Below are 14,323 nucleotides of genomic sequence, written 5' to 3' on the forward strand. Positions count from 1 at the left end.
ATATTATATTATATTATATTATATTATATTATATTATTTATTATATTCCATTTGAGCCTTCTTAGTGACTGGTTGCTCAGCCTGTCCTGCAGATGTTGCTGTAAATGAAGCTTGGGCTTATGTAAAGCAATCAGGTGCTGAATGCTATGCTGCCCTTTTCCACTAGTTTCTCTTTTCTTTTAGGATGTTTTTCTCTCTGTTTCTTTCTCCTACTTCCCCTCCCTGCAGGCTCCACTTCCACCTCCCAGGTATTTACCTGGAAGGCCCACTCTTCCCTCAGGGCACAGCACAAAGCCAGAAAGACTTAAGGTGCTCCAGCATGTGCAACTGCCCCGGGACACTGTCATCTAGCACTTGGGTCTTTTTCCCAAACTTAAAACCTTGTAGCCTATCCAAATGAAATAGAGTCATCACTTGGTATAGCCAGGGGATGGGTTTCAGAAACCCCACATACCAAATTCCGTGGATGATCAAATCGCTTCCAGAAAAAAGGTCTAGTATGTCCCTATAACCCATGAAGAACCCCACATACTTTCAATACTCATTACATCACTTACAATACGGAGGCAGATTGTGGTATTTTTTGTTTAGGGAATAATGACAAGAAAATCTACATATTCAGTACAGATACATTTTTCCCCCAGTATTTGCTTAAGTTTGCAGATGTGTCATGTGTGGACACAAAAAGCTCTTCTGTGTGTGAAATTGCCAGTTAGTGGGTAAAAATGTTTGCACAGTAGCCATTTCAAATGGCTCAGCCTCGTGCATGCATACATCTGTGGTACTCTGACCACATTGCCCTTGTTTTTCTCTCATTACACGGTAAACAACACACAGTAGGGCTTTTGACATTAAACATTTTTCAAAAATGCCTTTTGGAGGAATAAAATGTCTACTTTTTCTCTGCTGTAATGTTCAAGGAACTAATTATCTCATAGTAGGAATTAAATAAATGTTTATCAAATGAGTAACTGATGGGTAAACATTTTAAGTCAACTTTCTCTTTATCATCAGTATGAACAGTTAAGAGGTTTTTTTCTATTCCTGCCAAAGGTGAAAGATAATGCTTTCTTTTATTGAATAATATTTTAATTAACTCTTTCAAAATCTCATATAGTGTATTTTAAGCGTACTTACCTCCTCTCCTCACCTCCTCCCAGATCCACTCCTACGTCTCTGCCCACCTATCTCTATCTATGTATGTATCTATATGTCTACCTGTGCTTAATGTATGTATGTATCAATTATCTATTTATTTGTCATCTATCTATCTATCTATCTATCTATCTATCTATCTATCTATCTATCCAAACCATTAAGTCTAATTTGTGCTATCCAAATACTCCTGGATGTGGAACCTGCCCTGGACCCTTTTCCACTTACCAGGGGTCATACTCTTAAGGGAAACTGACTCTCTCTTTTTATCAGCAGCTATCAAGCTAATGGTTTCCATTGAACTCCCTAAACTTCAACTTTCCCTTCCCTTCCCTTCCTTTCCTTTCCCTTTTCTTCTGTGTTCTCAGCATTGTTTCCCTCTTGGAACTTCAAGAATTGCCAAGAGTTCACATTCAGAGCTTTTCAGTTATCTGGGGAGCATAGTGTTTTGTTTGCTGATAAGCAATTGGCTAGTGTATAGGAAAAGAAACAGAAAGAAATGACTGAAATGTAGATTGCTTTTCTTTACATTTATCTAATATCCTCTTGTCTCACGACTGCTATGTGGTTGGTACACATTCATTTCTACTGGATAATGCACAGGGAGGCATCATTATCAAGGGGACAAGGGCACTTTCTGCCTTTCCCTGAGGTTGTTGCTAACATCAGAGAATTAAGAGGAAGAATGAAACCATTCCCGGTCAAGCTCTGGGCCTCCCCCTTGTTCATTTGTGAACTGTCAGACCCTTGTTAGACCTGTTTTGTTCCTCCATATGGTGGTCCATGGCTGGCAGGGATTTCACAAGAGGCAAGAGACAGAGAAGCTTTTTTGTATTATTTTTCCTAACTATATTTAATTTTATAGTGATAAAATTGAGCTTCGTATTTTAGCCCCACAATTTTCTTTCCTTTCTTTGCAATGCTTGCAGAAAAGGTCTGAGTGAAGTTGATCCTGGTATGCTCTAGTTCCCGTGTCAGGATTCAGCCCAGTTGTATTTTCCAGGCGGTGAGACTGGCGTCACACCTTGCTTTGACACTGTCATATTGGTGGTTTCGGATGGCGAAGCTGGCCCTTTGGTGAATGGCTGTTGCTACAGTGGACCTGATCCATCTGTTCCTCTTCATGACTCCTTTCCCGTGTACGAGCTCAACATCACGGTGCATCCGGTTGACAACCAGCCACCTTCAGTTATAATAGGTGACTGTGCTGTTTCTATGCGATTAGTGTCAGTGTCACACCCAAGCCTCGCTGTAATACTTAGATTAGAAAGCTACCAAATGCAGTGATCAAATGCCATCCAGTGATCATCTCAACAGAAATATCTAACAAACACCAAATCTATAATTAAAAAAAAAATCACAGGGCAAAAGAATTTACTTGCTTGAAAATTATGTACTTCCATATATGAAGAGAATACAGCAGCAAATATGTTGTGTGTGTGTGTGTGTGTGTGTGTGTGTGTGTGTGTGTGTGTGTGTGAGCATTTGAGGACATTGAGATCCTCAAAAAAGCACTGGTTTATTTCACGTGGGAAAATACCATTTGCCTGCTGGAGAGAGAATAATTTATTTTATCCATAATAATTTCTATTAGAACAGAATGTGTTTACCACAGAGACCATTTATATACATTTAACCTTACATGCTTTTCAGAAAGTCATCTCTTCATAGGCATTATGTATATGTTCCGTCTCACGGAAAAAAATAAGCATATGTATGAATGTTCTTGTAATTTGCAAACTATCTCCCAAGCAATGTTCTGGAAAGGAAGCATTATCCCGGCAGAATAATTAAGCACCAAGGCATGAAAAAAATGTTCGTTATGAGCAATTCATAATCGCTCTCAGGCAATTAACGCTCTGACAAACGGAGGTAACGGCTGATCTTGAGGAGTACATAAACCGCATTTAGTGGCTTATCATTAAAACAGTTTGGCAATTCTTAGTTTCATTTGTCACTCTGTGGAGACACGAGGGAAATCAGAGTTCCCTGAGAATGACTGGAGGGCTGAGGCAGAGCATTTAGCCTTGCTGCCGCCTTTCCATTATCATCCGGCTGGCTGGTATAAGAAAAAACATACAATTCCATAAGTCAAATCAAATCCCACTCGCCACCCCTGAATATTTTCACTGCAAAGAGAATTTGTGCCCAAGAAAAAGAGCATCTCCCATGGAAGCACTTTTGCCTGTGGGATCTTTTGCATATTTGCTCTAGTTAGGATTGCAATCACGCCCTTTAGCTCTCACTATTCTGATGAGAGAACTGAGGCTAAGACATGAGTGTGTATTTTAAAATTTGGTCACATTTTTATTTACTTGCTTTGTGAGCCGCTGTGGGCACATGAGTGTGAGAGCAGGAACTGGTTCTCTCCTCCCACCCTTACATTGGTTCTGGGGTGGGAGGTCAGCAGGCCTGGCAGCCGGTGCCTTTACCCGCTGAACCATCACGCTGGCTCTTTGTACCAATTGCAGGTAGGATGTTCATGGTGGATGAAGGCTCCTCAGCAGCCCTTACTACTCATCATTTGACTGCCACTGACCTGGACACTGCCCCAGATGACTTAGAATTCGTTTTGGTTTCTCATCCCCAGTTCGGCTACCTAGAAAACACACTCCCTTCTGCAGGTTTTGAGAAAAGTAATATGGGCAAAAGCATAGGTAAGTCATGGTTTTCTCGCTAGGCCATGCTCAGGAAATGGGTAAGGATTCAGAAGCATTCAAGGCACCGTATGCATTTAAGAGATTATTTTTATAGCTGATGTGTTGAGTCTTAATTGGTTTTTCATTTTAACTCTTATCCTGACTTTTCCTATGTGTGAACATTTATAAGTGAAATGGGTTGCAACTTGAGTTATAAAAGATGTGTGAATATATACCGAAGTGCTCACCTTTCCACGGCCTTCCCGGCAGCACAGTCCTGAGCTAGACTTAGTCTGGTGAGGACCACAGGGTCTTAGTCTCAGATATTTAGCATGTTTAATGCATATTGCTGAAAAATACTGAGAATATGCTGTGTGTGGTACTGAAAGTGAAACTTGAAATAGTTAAGTAGATTAATTTGGAAAGCAAAATGTTTCTCAGTGACCAGAATAGCCCGTAGTAAAGCAAACCAGATAAAAAGCGAAACCCAAGTCTTCCAAGGGTAACACATTACTGGCAAGTTATTTTTCAAGGTCCCTTTAAGACATTTTTAAATATGAACGAGATTAAAGATTAATCAAATTAAAGGTTATTCATCTTTTCTTGAGATTTAATTCACGTCATAGGACACTTTTCCTCTTTTGATTTAAGGCTAGCTGAACATCAAGTTAACTAATTCCATTAATGCAATGAGTTTCTTGCTTTGTGTTACACAGACAAATCATTGGTTTCCACTCATTTCATATTTCTGTCAAAGAGGTGGTGTCCTTTGTCACCTAGTGTGACAAGAACCTTATGTCAGAAGGACAGTTTAGGTGAGGGCAGTTCTCCTTTCCTTTCAGTCTGAGCGCATGGAGAGTGGCCACGAAGCTGCCTGTGTCCTGATTATCGCAATTCGGTTATTCAGGCAGATTTGAGTCTTGTCTTAAGATCCCTGATCCCCGCCTTTGTGTTGATGGCTGGTAGGTGCCACACCAGTCCCAGCTATGGTCGAGCATCTACTTTGCAGAGAAGCAACTGTTAAAAATTGAAGCTACCTGGGAAGTGCTGTTTATCATTCCCTGTTCTGTCTTGGTGTGTGCTAGCTTCATTCCAGTGGCGAGACATGAAGGCTCTGCACATTAACTACGTGCAGTCCAGGCACCTGAGGGTGGAGCCAACTGCCGACCAGTTCATGGTCTATGCCACAGATGGAAAGCAACACTCGCTGGAGACAACATTTCATGTTATCATCAACCCCACAAATGATGAAGCTCCTGACTTTGTGGTACAGAATATCACTGTAAGAAACATACCAGAATGTTCCTTTTTCTGTTTATTAATTTTTGTTTTTTTTTAATTTTTTTTGCCTCGCTAACCCCTTTATGTTGGTCTAGGTGTCCCTAATATGTTAATTTGGTGAAGGGTGAGGAAGGCAGAATCTTATATCATATAATTGATCACTTGTGAACCATTAGCCTAATAATAGTAGTAATGGTAAAGATGATGATGATGATGATGATGATGATGTGTGTGTGTGTGTGTGTGTGTGTGTGTGTGTTATAGGGGACCCACACACCTACAACTTACTGGGGTGTGGGTTGTAGGCTCCAAGTCCTTTCCATGTATTGATAGTTAATCTTCACAAAAGGCTGTTAGGGTGCTTTTATTGTGATTTCAGTAGTGAAGAAATGAGGCCTAAATAGGTTAACTAAGTAGCCCAAGAGATTTATGGACATGCCAGAATTATGTCTATTATACTACATTTTTTCTGTATGTTTTTACTTATAAATAAGAGAATCATACCATCTTCTCTGTGCTTTACTTTCTAGAGAAAAACAAACATATATATATATATTTCTTGCTCCTATGTAGTTCCTTTTAAATATCATGACTCTTTATATATGGTTATTTAAATTATACACAAGCACTAACAAGTCAAATGAACACAGACTTTGGCCTCAACAAAACTTGGGTGTTGCTTTAAATATTTTTTGATTCTTGGGCAGGCTATTTATCTTTAAGGTTCTGTTTGCCCATCTTTAAAATTATATATCTAATTTTGTTTGAGAGTTAGTCATGATGATCAAGTTGGCCAAACACAGTAGGTCCTTAATGAGCAAATGTTTCCAGTACTTTTGAGTTTCATCTTTTTTCTATTATTGACCGAAGTCATTATTTCTGCTCATTATTTTTGCTAAAAATAATCACATTCTAAACGTGAAAGACTTTATTTGATTTTAATTTTCTACTGAATCTTAACGGCACACAAGCGTCACCTCAGCATGAGATTTAAGAGCCAACTCCTGCCTCTCCTCTTCTTTTGGCTTGCAGCTTACTCTGGAGAGCCCTTCAGTTATTATGTGAGGGGGGAAAAACCTTTAAATGATCCCTTCCACACCTATTTCCACTGTCTTTATCTGCCTGAGGCACGGGCTTCTGGAATAATTAGGCCTCTGGGAAGTTGTCCCTTACTCCTTTGTGGAAGTAATCATGTCTTTCACCCATGCTTCCTCATACATGCAAATCATGTGCAGACCTTTCGGGCATTGTCAGAGACAACCTTTAAGCGTCAAGAATTCTTTTTTTTTTTTTTTTTTTTTTTTCATATAACCACATTTGGCTTTCCTGTTAAGAAATTTCCTTACTGTACAGATAGCTGGACTTCCATCAGAACATTTTAGTTTATCATAAGCCTTTGCAAACCCATGCCATAGGAAATATTTGCTTTTTATGTAAATTCATTAAATTTTTTATTCTCATATTGTCAAAACATAATTTTATTTCCAAAAAAAGAATCCTGTAGGGTTGTTTTTTGTTTGTTTGTTTTAGAAAATTCTCTGGTAATCTTGTGAATGAATTTACTGTCTTATAAACAAGATAGATTACTACACAGTCAAGAAGGAAATGCTTCATGGTTAAGTTCCATAAAGATGGAGAGTTACAAAACGCTTTTAAGGTGTTTTAGTAGAGTTCTTAGGGGCTGGAAAAGTGATATACTGGCATGAACTATTCAATAGGTATATCATTATGAATGAATCTACGATGCTCTTTTAATCTTTAATGATAAAAAGGTCGTAAAAGAGCAGCGTTCATTGTTTTGCCCCAATATCACAGTGCAGCTGCAGGAAGGACCCTGGAGCCAGTGGGAGAAGCTGGAAAGGAAGCAAAATTCTCACCACATGGTCCCCTCAGCTGTGAGGAGAGCCTGCTGGCCTCCACTCTTTCATGCGTCTTGCTTCTTGATGTCCTGTAGCCCTTGATATTCCTTCCCTGACTACGCTGTCGATAGACAGGCCTTCCCAGTCCTTCCTGACTTTGATTCTTGGGAACATCTATGCTTCCTCTAGAATGTAGCACAGTGGCCTTGCAGAAAGGAAGGAAGCCTGTGTAGAATTTGCCTACTTTTATTTCTTAGCTCTTGCTGTATTTCAGAACAGAAAACAAATATTTCCTTGTTTTATCTAAGTACTAGATGACCAGTGAGCTTCTTGGATCAGTAGATACTCCATTTTGTGTGTGTGTGTGTGTGTGTGTGTGTGTGTGTGTGTAGTATGTCAGGTTCCCTGCTCTGTCATTTTATGCCTTTTTCCTTTAGATGAAGTCTCCTGTTGAACCTGGGGCTGGGCTGGGAAAGCCCCTAAACTCTTGCTGTCTCAACCCCTTCGCCTCCTGCCCTGACAGTGCTGAGGCTACAGGAGTTCTCATAGCCTCACCCAGTTTTTTATTGGGTGTTGGGGATCTGGGTTCAGTTCCTCAAAGTTTCGAAGCAAGAACTCTTACCTGCTGAGCATTTCCGCAGAACCCAAAATGAATGAAAAAGTATCTACTATAATAGTAAAAATTTGAAAGCCCAAATATTGGACTGGCAAAGTCACTAATAACAATAAAAAGGACAGGCAGCTGAGGAGGTATTGGAGGGGCCTTAGGGGGAAGGAGAGTGGATAGCAATGGATGACTGTGATCAAAATACATTATATACATGTATGAAATTTTAAAACAACAAATATGAAATAGTTTGGAAAAGAAATACCAAATTTGCTCTGTGTATGCAGTAAGTATTTGCTACTTCCAAAGAAAATAGAAACCTAAAAATTGTAGAGACAAGGAGTTCTGAGTTTCATAATGGATCACCGTCTGCAGAAAAGATTGCAGACTCACTTTTGCCCTGAGCTTTCCTGACTTCCAGACAGTAGGCGTACACATGCTTGCTTCCCCGAAACCTTTGAGATATTAACAGCATGCATGCTCTAAATTCTTAAATCGAATTTTTATTGTGTTTTTGCGTGCATATATATGGGAATGAGGAGACACGCATACCATAGCCCAAATGTTGAGGTTGGGACAAATTTGTGGACTCCGTTCTCCCGACTTTAATGTGAGTTTTAGGAATTGAACTAGGGTGGCTAAGGCTTGTGGGGCAAGCCCCTTTCCCTGCTGTGCCTTCTTACCAACCCCACATAAACACCATGGGAATACTGAAATGGGATTTCTTCATATAAGTGGGATTTTTAAGCAGCTTTTCAGAAGAAACAGGTGAATGTTCCATTTCACATTGCTGACTCTGCCGGCTTGCTCCTGCTCAGGTCTGTGAGGGTCACATGACAGAGCTGGATTCTTCCGTTATGAGTGCTGCTGACAGGGACATTCCCAAGGACCTCTTGCTCTTCAGCATCGCTCAGAAGCCCCAGCATGGCCTACTCATCGACGCGGCGATCAGCAAGGACCCTTCTCAGGTCAAGCAGCTGAGACATGAAATCCACAACTTCTCCATGGACCTTCTCAGGAACGGTAGCTCATGTTCCACTTCTGTTTACCCACTGTCGCTGACATCGTAACTTAGCTCCTCCCCATGTGTGGGCTCCAAACAAGCTGTAACAGTAGAAACAGAAATCAGATTTTGGGGACTAGAGGTGAGGGTACTAGAGTGAGAATCTGTGGATCAAAAGGTAGGAAATTTTAGTGCCACAAGACAAAGTTTGAGCCATCTGTTGTGCACTGTGGTGTGGCTGAACAATACTAAGAGCACACACATGACATGAATAGCCAGGTGAGGCCGTGCATATTTGCAGGATTTAAGCATGCCCCATGTTACACACACATCAAAATGTCAGGCTGTGTTTAATGCCCACAAATTTTTGTTAATTTATACATAAATTTAAAAACTGTTTTACACCCGTAAAGACACTAACAAGTCATAGAAATGTGGGGAAAGGAAGAGTTGGCACTTTAGCTCTTCAGTCTATTACAGGCTTTTGGTTAGTGAGGGGCACACAGCCCCTGCCTTCCACTGTAGGCAGCTGAAGACATAATAGCACATTTTCTTTGACTTTTAGAATGCCATTAACAGTCATATTTGTGATTTTCAGGTTTTTAACACAGAATTTTAATCATAATTAAAAATTTTCTTTCCAGACTATTCTGATCATGGCTTGTCTGCCAAAAATTTCCATAGTTGAAACAAATATAGATCCACATATAATAACCCCTCATTAGTCTCTGCGGGGATAATGTGTTCTTCAGGGAGATGATGCTCTGGAGCAGCCTGAATTGTTTTTTAATTACTTTTTTAAAGACCTTATCCCAGTTTCAATGTATAAAAATACTTTCAAGAATTTGAGCGAATATACCGCTCTAGAATTAATGGCTAATCTCATATGCTTCTCTTCTCTGTTTCATTTCTCCAACCTGAAAGGTGTTCCCTCACCTTGGGTTGGCCAAGGTGGAGTACTCTGTTCTCCTCCACAAGAAGCCCACCTTCTCTCCAGACCTGTCTCCTCCCTGACTAGTTTGTCCTAGTACTTCCTGGCTTGTTTCCTACTGTTTGAGTGTTTATTTCTCTAATTAGAATGTATCCTTTTTGTCCCAAAGGTTATTTTGTAATAACTGCAGATGTCATCTCACCTTTGAATCTGAAAAGCCAATTTGTTGTCTCGGTTTTTGTGAGTTGTAAAGAATTAAGCTCTGGAACTTCAAGGCTATCTTATAAGACCCAAATCAGACCCCATATGAGACAAATGATATCGTTACAAACATAGGGAAAGGGAATGATAGCTTAAAATTTACTCTCAGGAAAGTCTGATTTTCATTCTTTCTTTTCTGCTTTTTGGGCTGGGTTAGGTGATGCCTTCTTGTAATTCCAGCACCTAAGGAGTCTGAGGCAGAGGACATCCAGCTAAAAAAAATTTACATTTACTTATTTTGTGCATTTAGGGGAAGTTGTGGGGTGCCCGAGTGCCATAGCTAACATGTGGAGGTCAGAGGTCAACCTGTGGGATTTGGTTCACTCTTTCAGCCATGTGGATTCTGGGGTTCACACTCAGTTTGAAGATAAGAACCTTTATTTACTGAGATATTCAAAGGTCCAAGACAGTTTTTTTTTTGGGGGGGGGTGCGGTGATTTGAGGCAGGGTTTCTCTGTGTAGCCTTGGCTCTCCTGAACTCACTTTGTAGATCAAGCTGGTCTCAAACTCATAGAGATTTCCCTGCCTCTGCCTTGCAGAGTGCTGGGATCACAGGCATGTGACACCATGCCCAGTTCCAAGATAGTTTTTTTAAAAAGTGATATTATTGGTTGTAATTATCAGATTAGATAAGTATCATGTATTCATTGTCTAATTTTGGATAGCATAGTTAATTTAAACAAAAAATAAAAATTTCTTACATAAATGCATATTTTGATGACATTTTCAAAAGTTAGGTTTTACTTGTATTTTATTTCTGGTTCATTTATGGCTGTATTAAAAGTAACCCAAACAATTTGAATACATTCTTATAAACATCCCACCTCTAAAGATACAGAACTTACGAAACCCCTGCCATGTTATAATTATTTCCTGTGCATTCTAAATGGTACCTGGAATATTTTGGAAACTACAGTGTTTTACTAGTATACTATGCTAAATTTTTTCATAGCTGTTTCCTATTTTAAATAATCTTTTATATTTCTTGCCAGTAATGGTCATATGTCAGTGATCATTTTCCATAAATCTCTTGGTAGTTCTACAGCTTTGTAATAAGTTTTGAAAATAGTAAATTAAAGTTTTCAACTGAATATCCAAAGGACCATAAGGTTGGCTTAAGACACATGACTAAAGGTAGTTTTTACAGAGAAGTTTGTTGCAATTTATGATTCATTTTGGTGACAGCTCAAGACAGATCTTACTTTACTTTTGCACAATAATTCATTTTCTCAGATTCATGTAAATAGCGCACTGCCTTTGTTCTTATACGGTTTATGTGGTTTCCTTATTACAATAAGGAAATTTAATGGGCTATTGCCTCCATGTCTGCTTTCTCTGCAGGGTATCCAGGCTCATGGCACACCTGGCTGGACTAGAGAGAGTGAAGCTTAGTAGGGATGGGTGAATGGAATGCAGGGTCTTTCTTTGTCGGCATCAGCAGTGAGTGCAGGAGAAACAAACCTTTCCGGAGACAGCTTCAATGAGACAGCTTGTTTAACAGAGGGGCAACAAAGGCTATTTGAAACTTTGGGGAGTGGGGAGTGGCTTTCAGAATGAGTATGCATCATTGGCCAGGGCCAGGGTGCTGGGGATGCCGAATTTGCATAAGCAGGAATTCCAGGTGCTGCTAGACATGACCTTAAAAGAAGAAAGGAAGTTTAACCCATCTGCCAGGCTACCTGACCTCCTCAGGAGGGAAAGGGTGTGTTCACAGGGCTATGTGAGCTGGGGCATGCAGGCCCAGGAAAAGGAAGGAGAGGTTCTACTCCTGCTGATCTCAGGATAAGATCCAGACCAGCTCCCCCAGTTGCATGGCTTTCTGGCCCCACAGGCTATGAATGAATCCACAGAACAGAATTCATGTCACTCGAATGCACCAATTAGTGAACGTTCTGAACACCAAAGACTGATATTAAAATAGCGTATCTGTGGCATGTGGATGGTTCAACAAGAAGAAAGACCCTCTCCTTTTTTCGTCTTCCAGGAATGAAGCTGGCCTATGTCCATGATGACTCGGAGAGCCCTGCTGATGGCTTTGTGATCCAGTTGTCAGATGGGAAGCACAAAATACTTAAAACCATTTCAGTAAATGTCACTCCAGTGAATGATGAGAAACCAACACTAAGCAAGTAAGCAGACTGAAGGGAGTTGAAAGACTCTGGCTAGAGCCTCTCTAGACGGGGAGACCCCACTTCCCAAGAATCAGCGAGACCAGCCTTCGGATGCAAGCCGCAAGAGGTTTATTTCGATACACGGGTACCCGGGGCGACAAAGCCTTTCGGAAGACCTGCGCGCCCCTCGGTTGGGGTGACGGGTTTTTATAGGGTTAGGGAGCAAGAAGCACATTTACAGAAGCGAGAAGCATAGTTACGGGGATCTGATTGGGGGATTTGAACAAAGCCATAGTTAGGTTACGTATTTGGAGCAGGGAAGGCGGGAAAGCAGATGTGGGCTAAGTCACGTAGCCGGTTTAGAGAAGGCGGAAAGACTCCCGGCTCTTATCTTAGGTGTCCCGATTGTTTCAGGCGCCCAACCGCAGATACCTTGTGGTTGGACACCTGTCCTGCCCTGCCTCTGACCCTGTATTGCTTGTAAAATAGTGTTGCCAGCATTATGCTAGGGCTTTTTATTTTTTCAGGAGTCATTTCAGATTTGCATAAAGTTCTGTGACACTAGGTCCAAGTGGGTCCACTGTGTCCTCTTCCACCACGGCCCTTCCATTCAGGCATCAGGAACTTCCGGGGCCAATGTTGTAGGAAGCAGTGTCAAGACGGTGAGCCCTTAAGTGAGATTTTTCTAAAAGTTCAAGTTTACTGTAAAAATAAAATAACTGAACACAAAAAACCTAAACACACGTGTATATGCACGTATGCAGGCTTTCACACACGTGCACACACATGCAAAGTATAACCTATAACTCGAGTTACAATGTCAACTGCCAACAGTCCTCACAGTAGACTTCATCAAACTTGTAACTAAAAGTGCTCAAGGGAAATGCTCAGTCCTACTTTGCTCAACATCTTGGTACTTCGCTGTCTGCCAAATCTGTTCTATGTCCCGTAGCGGGGAGAGTGGAACCAACACCCCACTATCTATCGCATATCAAAATGCTACTTCTCAGAGCTCTAGCGTTATGAACTGCAAACCTCGCTGGTAACACCCTTGCAGAGAGTGGCATTTCTATAGGACCAGCAATTTCTTTTGCAATTGTTAAGGGTCACAGGTCACAGAGTGCAGCGATCTTTAGGAGGCCCAGAAGGCCTTTAGGGCTGGTTTCAGATATGAGTCTGGCTCTTGGCGCCTCGACTGAGACTCCCCTTTATTTAATGCTGTAGACATTAAGCATTAAGTAGGTTATCTAAATTTCCCCAGGATGGGAACACCTTCCTAGAAACCTCTAAACTCCCAAAGTCTCCTAGACTATGTCGGAAAAGAGACTAGACAAGTCTACACCTTACTCTGTCAGATTGTCACCTGTCCTTACTGGTTGCCAAATGCTCCGAAGAAAGTGTTATGGAAAATGCTTATGATAGGGTTTTGGAAGGCTGATTCTCAGACATCAGTTCAACAAAGAATATATATGAAACATCCGTGTCTTTATTTCAACGCTGGGATGTCAGATTGGTTTGACATTGACTTATAAATGTGAAAGAGGAAGCAGGATGAATTCAAGGCTAGCCTGGGGTGACACAGTGAGTTTGACACCAGCCTTGCTTACATGGGAAGACCTCTGACAGTGGGGATTGAAGGTTATAATACTGTTACAAACCTCTTTGTAATCATCACTTAAAGAAGGGAGAGAGATGGAAGCCAGTGTTTATCAAGTACTTACTAAGTGGCAGACACTTTACTAAATCCTTTATACACATGAATTTATGAGCTCCTCAGCTAAACACTGACCAAGACCAGAAAAGCAAAGGAGTCTGTGCACTGCAAAGACTCCTTTTTTTTTTTTTTTTTTTTTTTTTTTGCTGCTAACACCCTTGCAAATAGCTACAGCTACAAAATCCCAAAATCTTTCCAATCCTGCTTCATAATCCATCCTTTGTAAAATAGTAAGATAATAAGAATAATTACTGATCATATTTGTGGGCCACAATGTGACACTTACATACACATGAATAAAGTACAATGTCAGATCTGCTTGACTGGCCTTTCACTTCCTCCTTCCTTGTTTCCTGAGGAAGAGAGCAGCGGTTGGTTCCTCCTTTCTCTTCCACCTCTTCCCTCCAGAGCATCTTGCTCCAGTTGTTGTCTTCTTCTGCACCTCCAATTTCTCCTGCTTCTTTCCTTCTGTTATTAAGACCCTGGGCATAGACGCTGGTTAAGAAATGTTGAGACAGAGTGACTCAGATGGCTACTTATCAGAGGTATGACCTTAAAACACTCTCTCTGCCTCTCCTTGAAGCCTTTCAGTGGATGAGGATAACGTTAGCATCCTTTTCATAGGATTGCTACAAGTAAGATAGGTTAAAGTGCTCCAGGGATTGTACACAGTGCGTGATCACAAATACTTTTTGTTGTCATTATTACAGGCAGTTCTCCCCATTCTAGAAATGACCCCCCTGTTCATTTCTGCCAAGAGTA

At 40.8% G+C, this 14,323-nt stretch overlaps 1 protein-coding gene across 1 annotated transcript in view; it reads left to right on the forward strand.

Moving 5' to 3' along the window:
- Positions 1 to 14,323, forward strand: part of Frem1 (FRAS1 related extracellular matrix 1) — a 124,877-nt gene that overhangs the window by 49,403 nt on the left and 61,151 nt on the right. The window contains exons 16-20 of the mRNA XM_055629458.1: positions 2,159 to 2,353; positions 3,627 to 3,812; positions 4,880 to 5,076; positions 8,360 to 8,564; positions 11,721 to 11,865. Of these exons, the coding sequence (XP_055485433.1) occupies positions 2,159 to 2,353; positions 3,627 to 3,812; positions 4,880 to 5,076; positions 8,360 to 8,564; positions 11,721 to 11,865 (928 nt within the window). The remainder of the gene's footprint in view (positions 1 to 2,158; positions 2,354 to 3,626; positions 3,813 to 4,879; positions 5,077 to 8,359; positions 8,565 to 11,720; positions 11,866 to 14,323) is intronic.

This window comes from Psammomys obesus, unplaced genomic scaffold (genome assembly GCF_907164565.1).
Source record: "Psammomys obesus unplaced genomic scaffold, mPsaObe1.curated_primary_1811, whole genome shotgun sequence".
Lineage (NCBI taxonomy): Eukaryota > Metazoa > Chordata > Mammalia > Rodentia > Muridae > Psammomys > Psammomys obesus.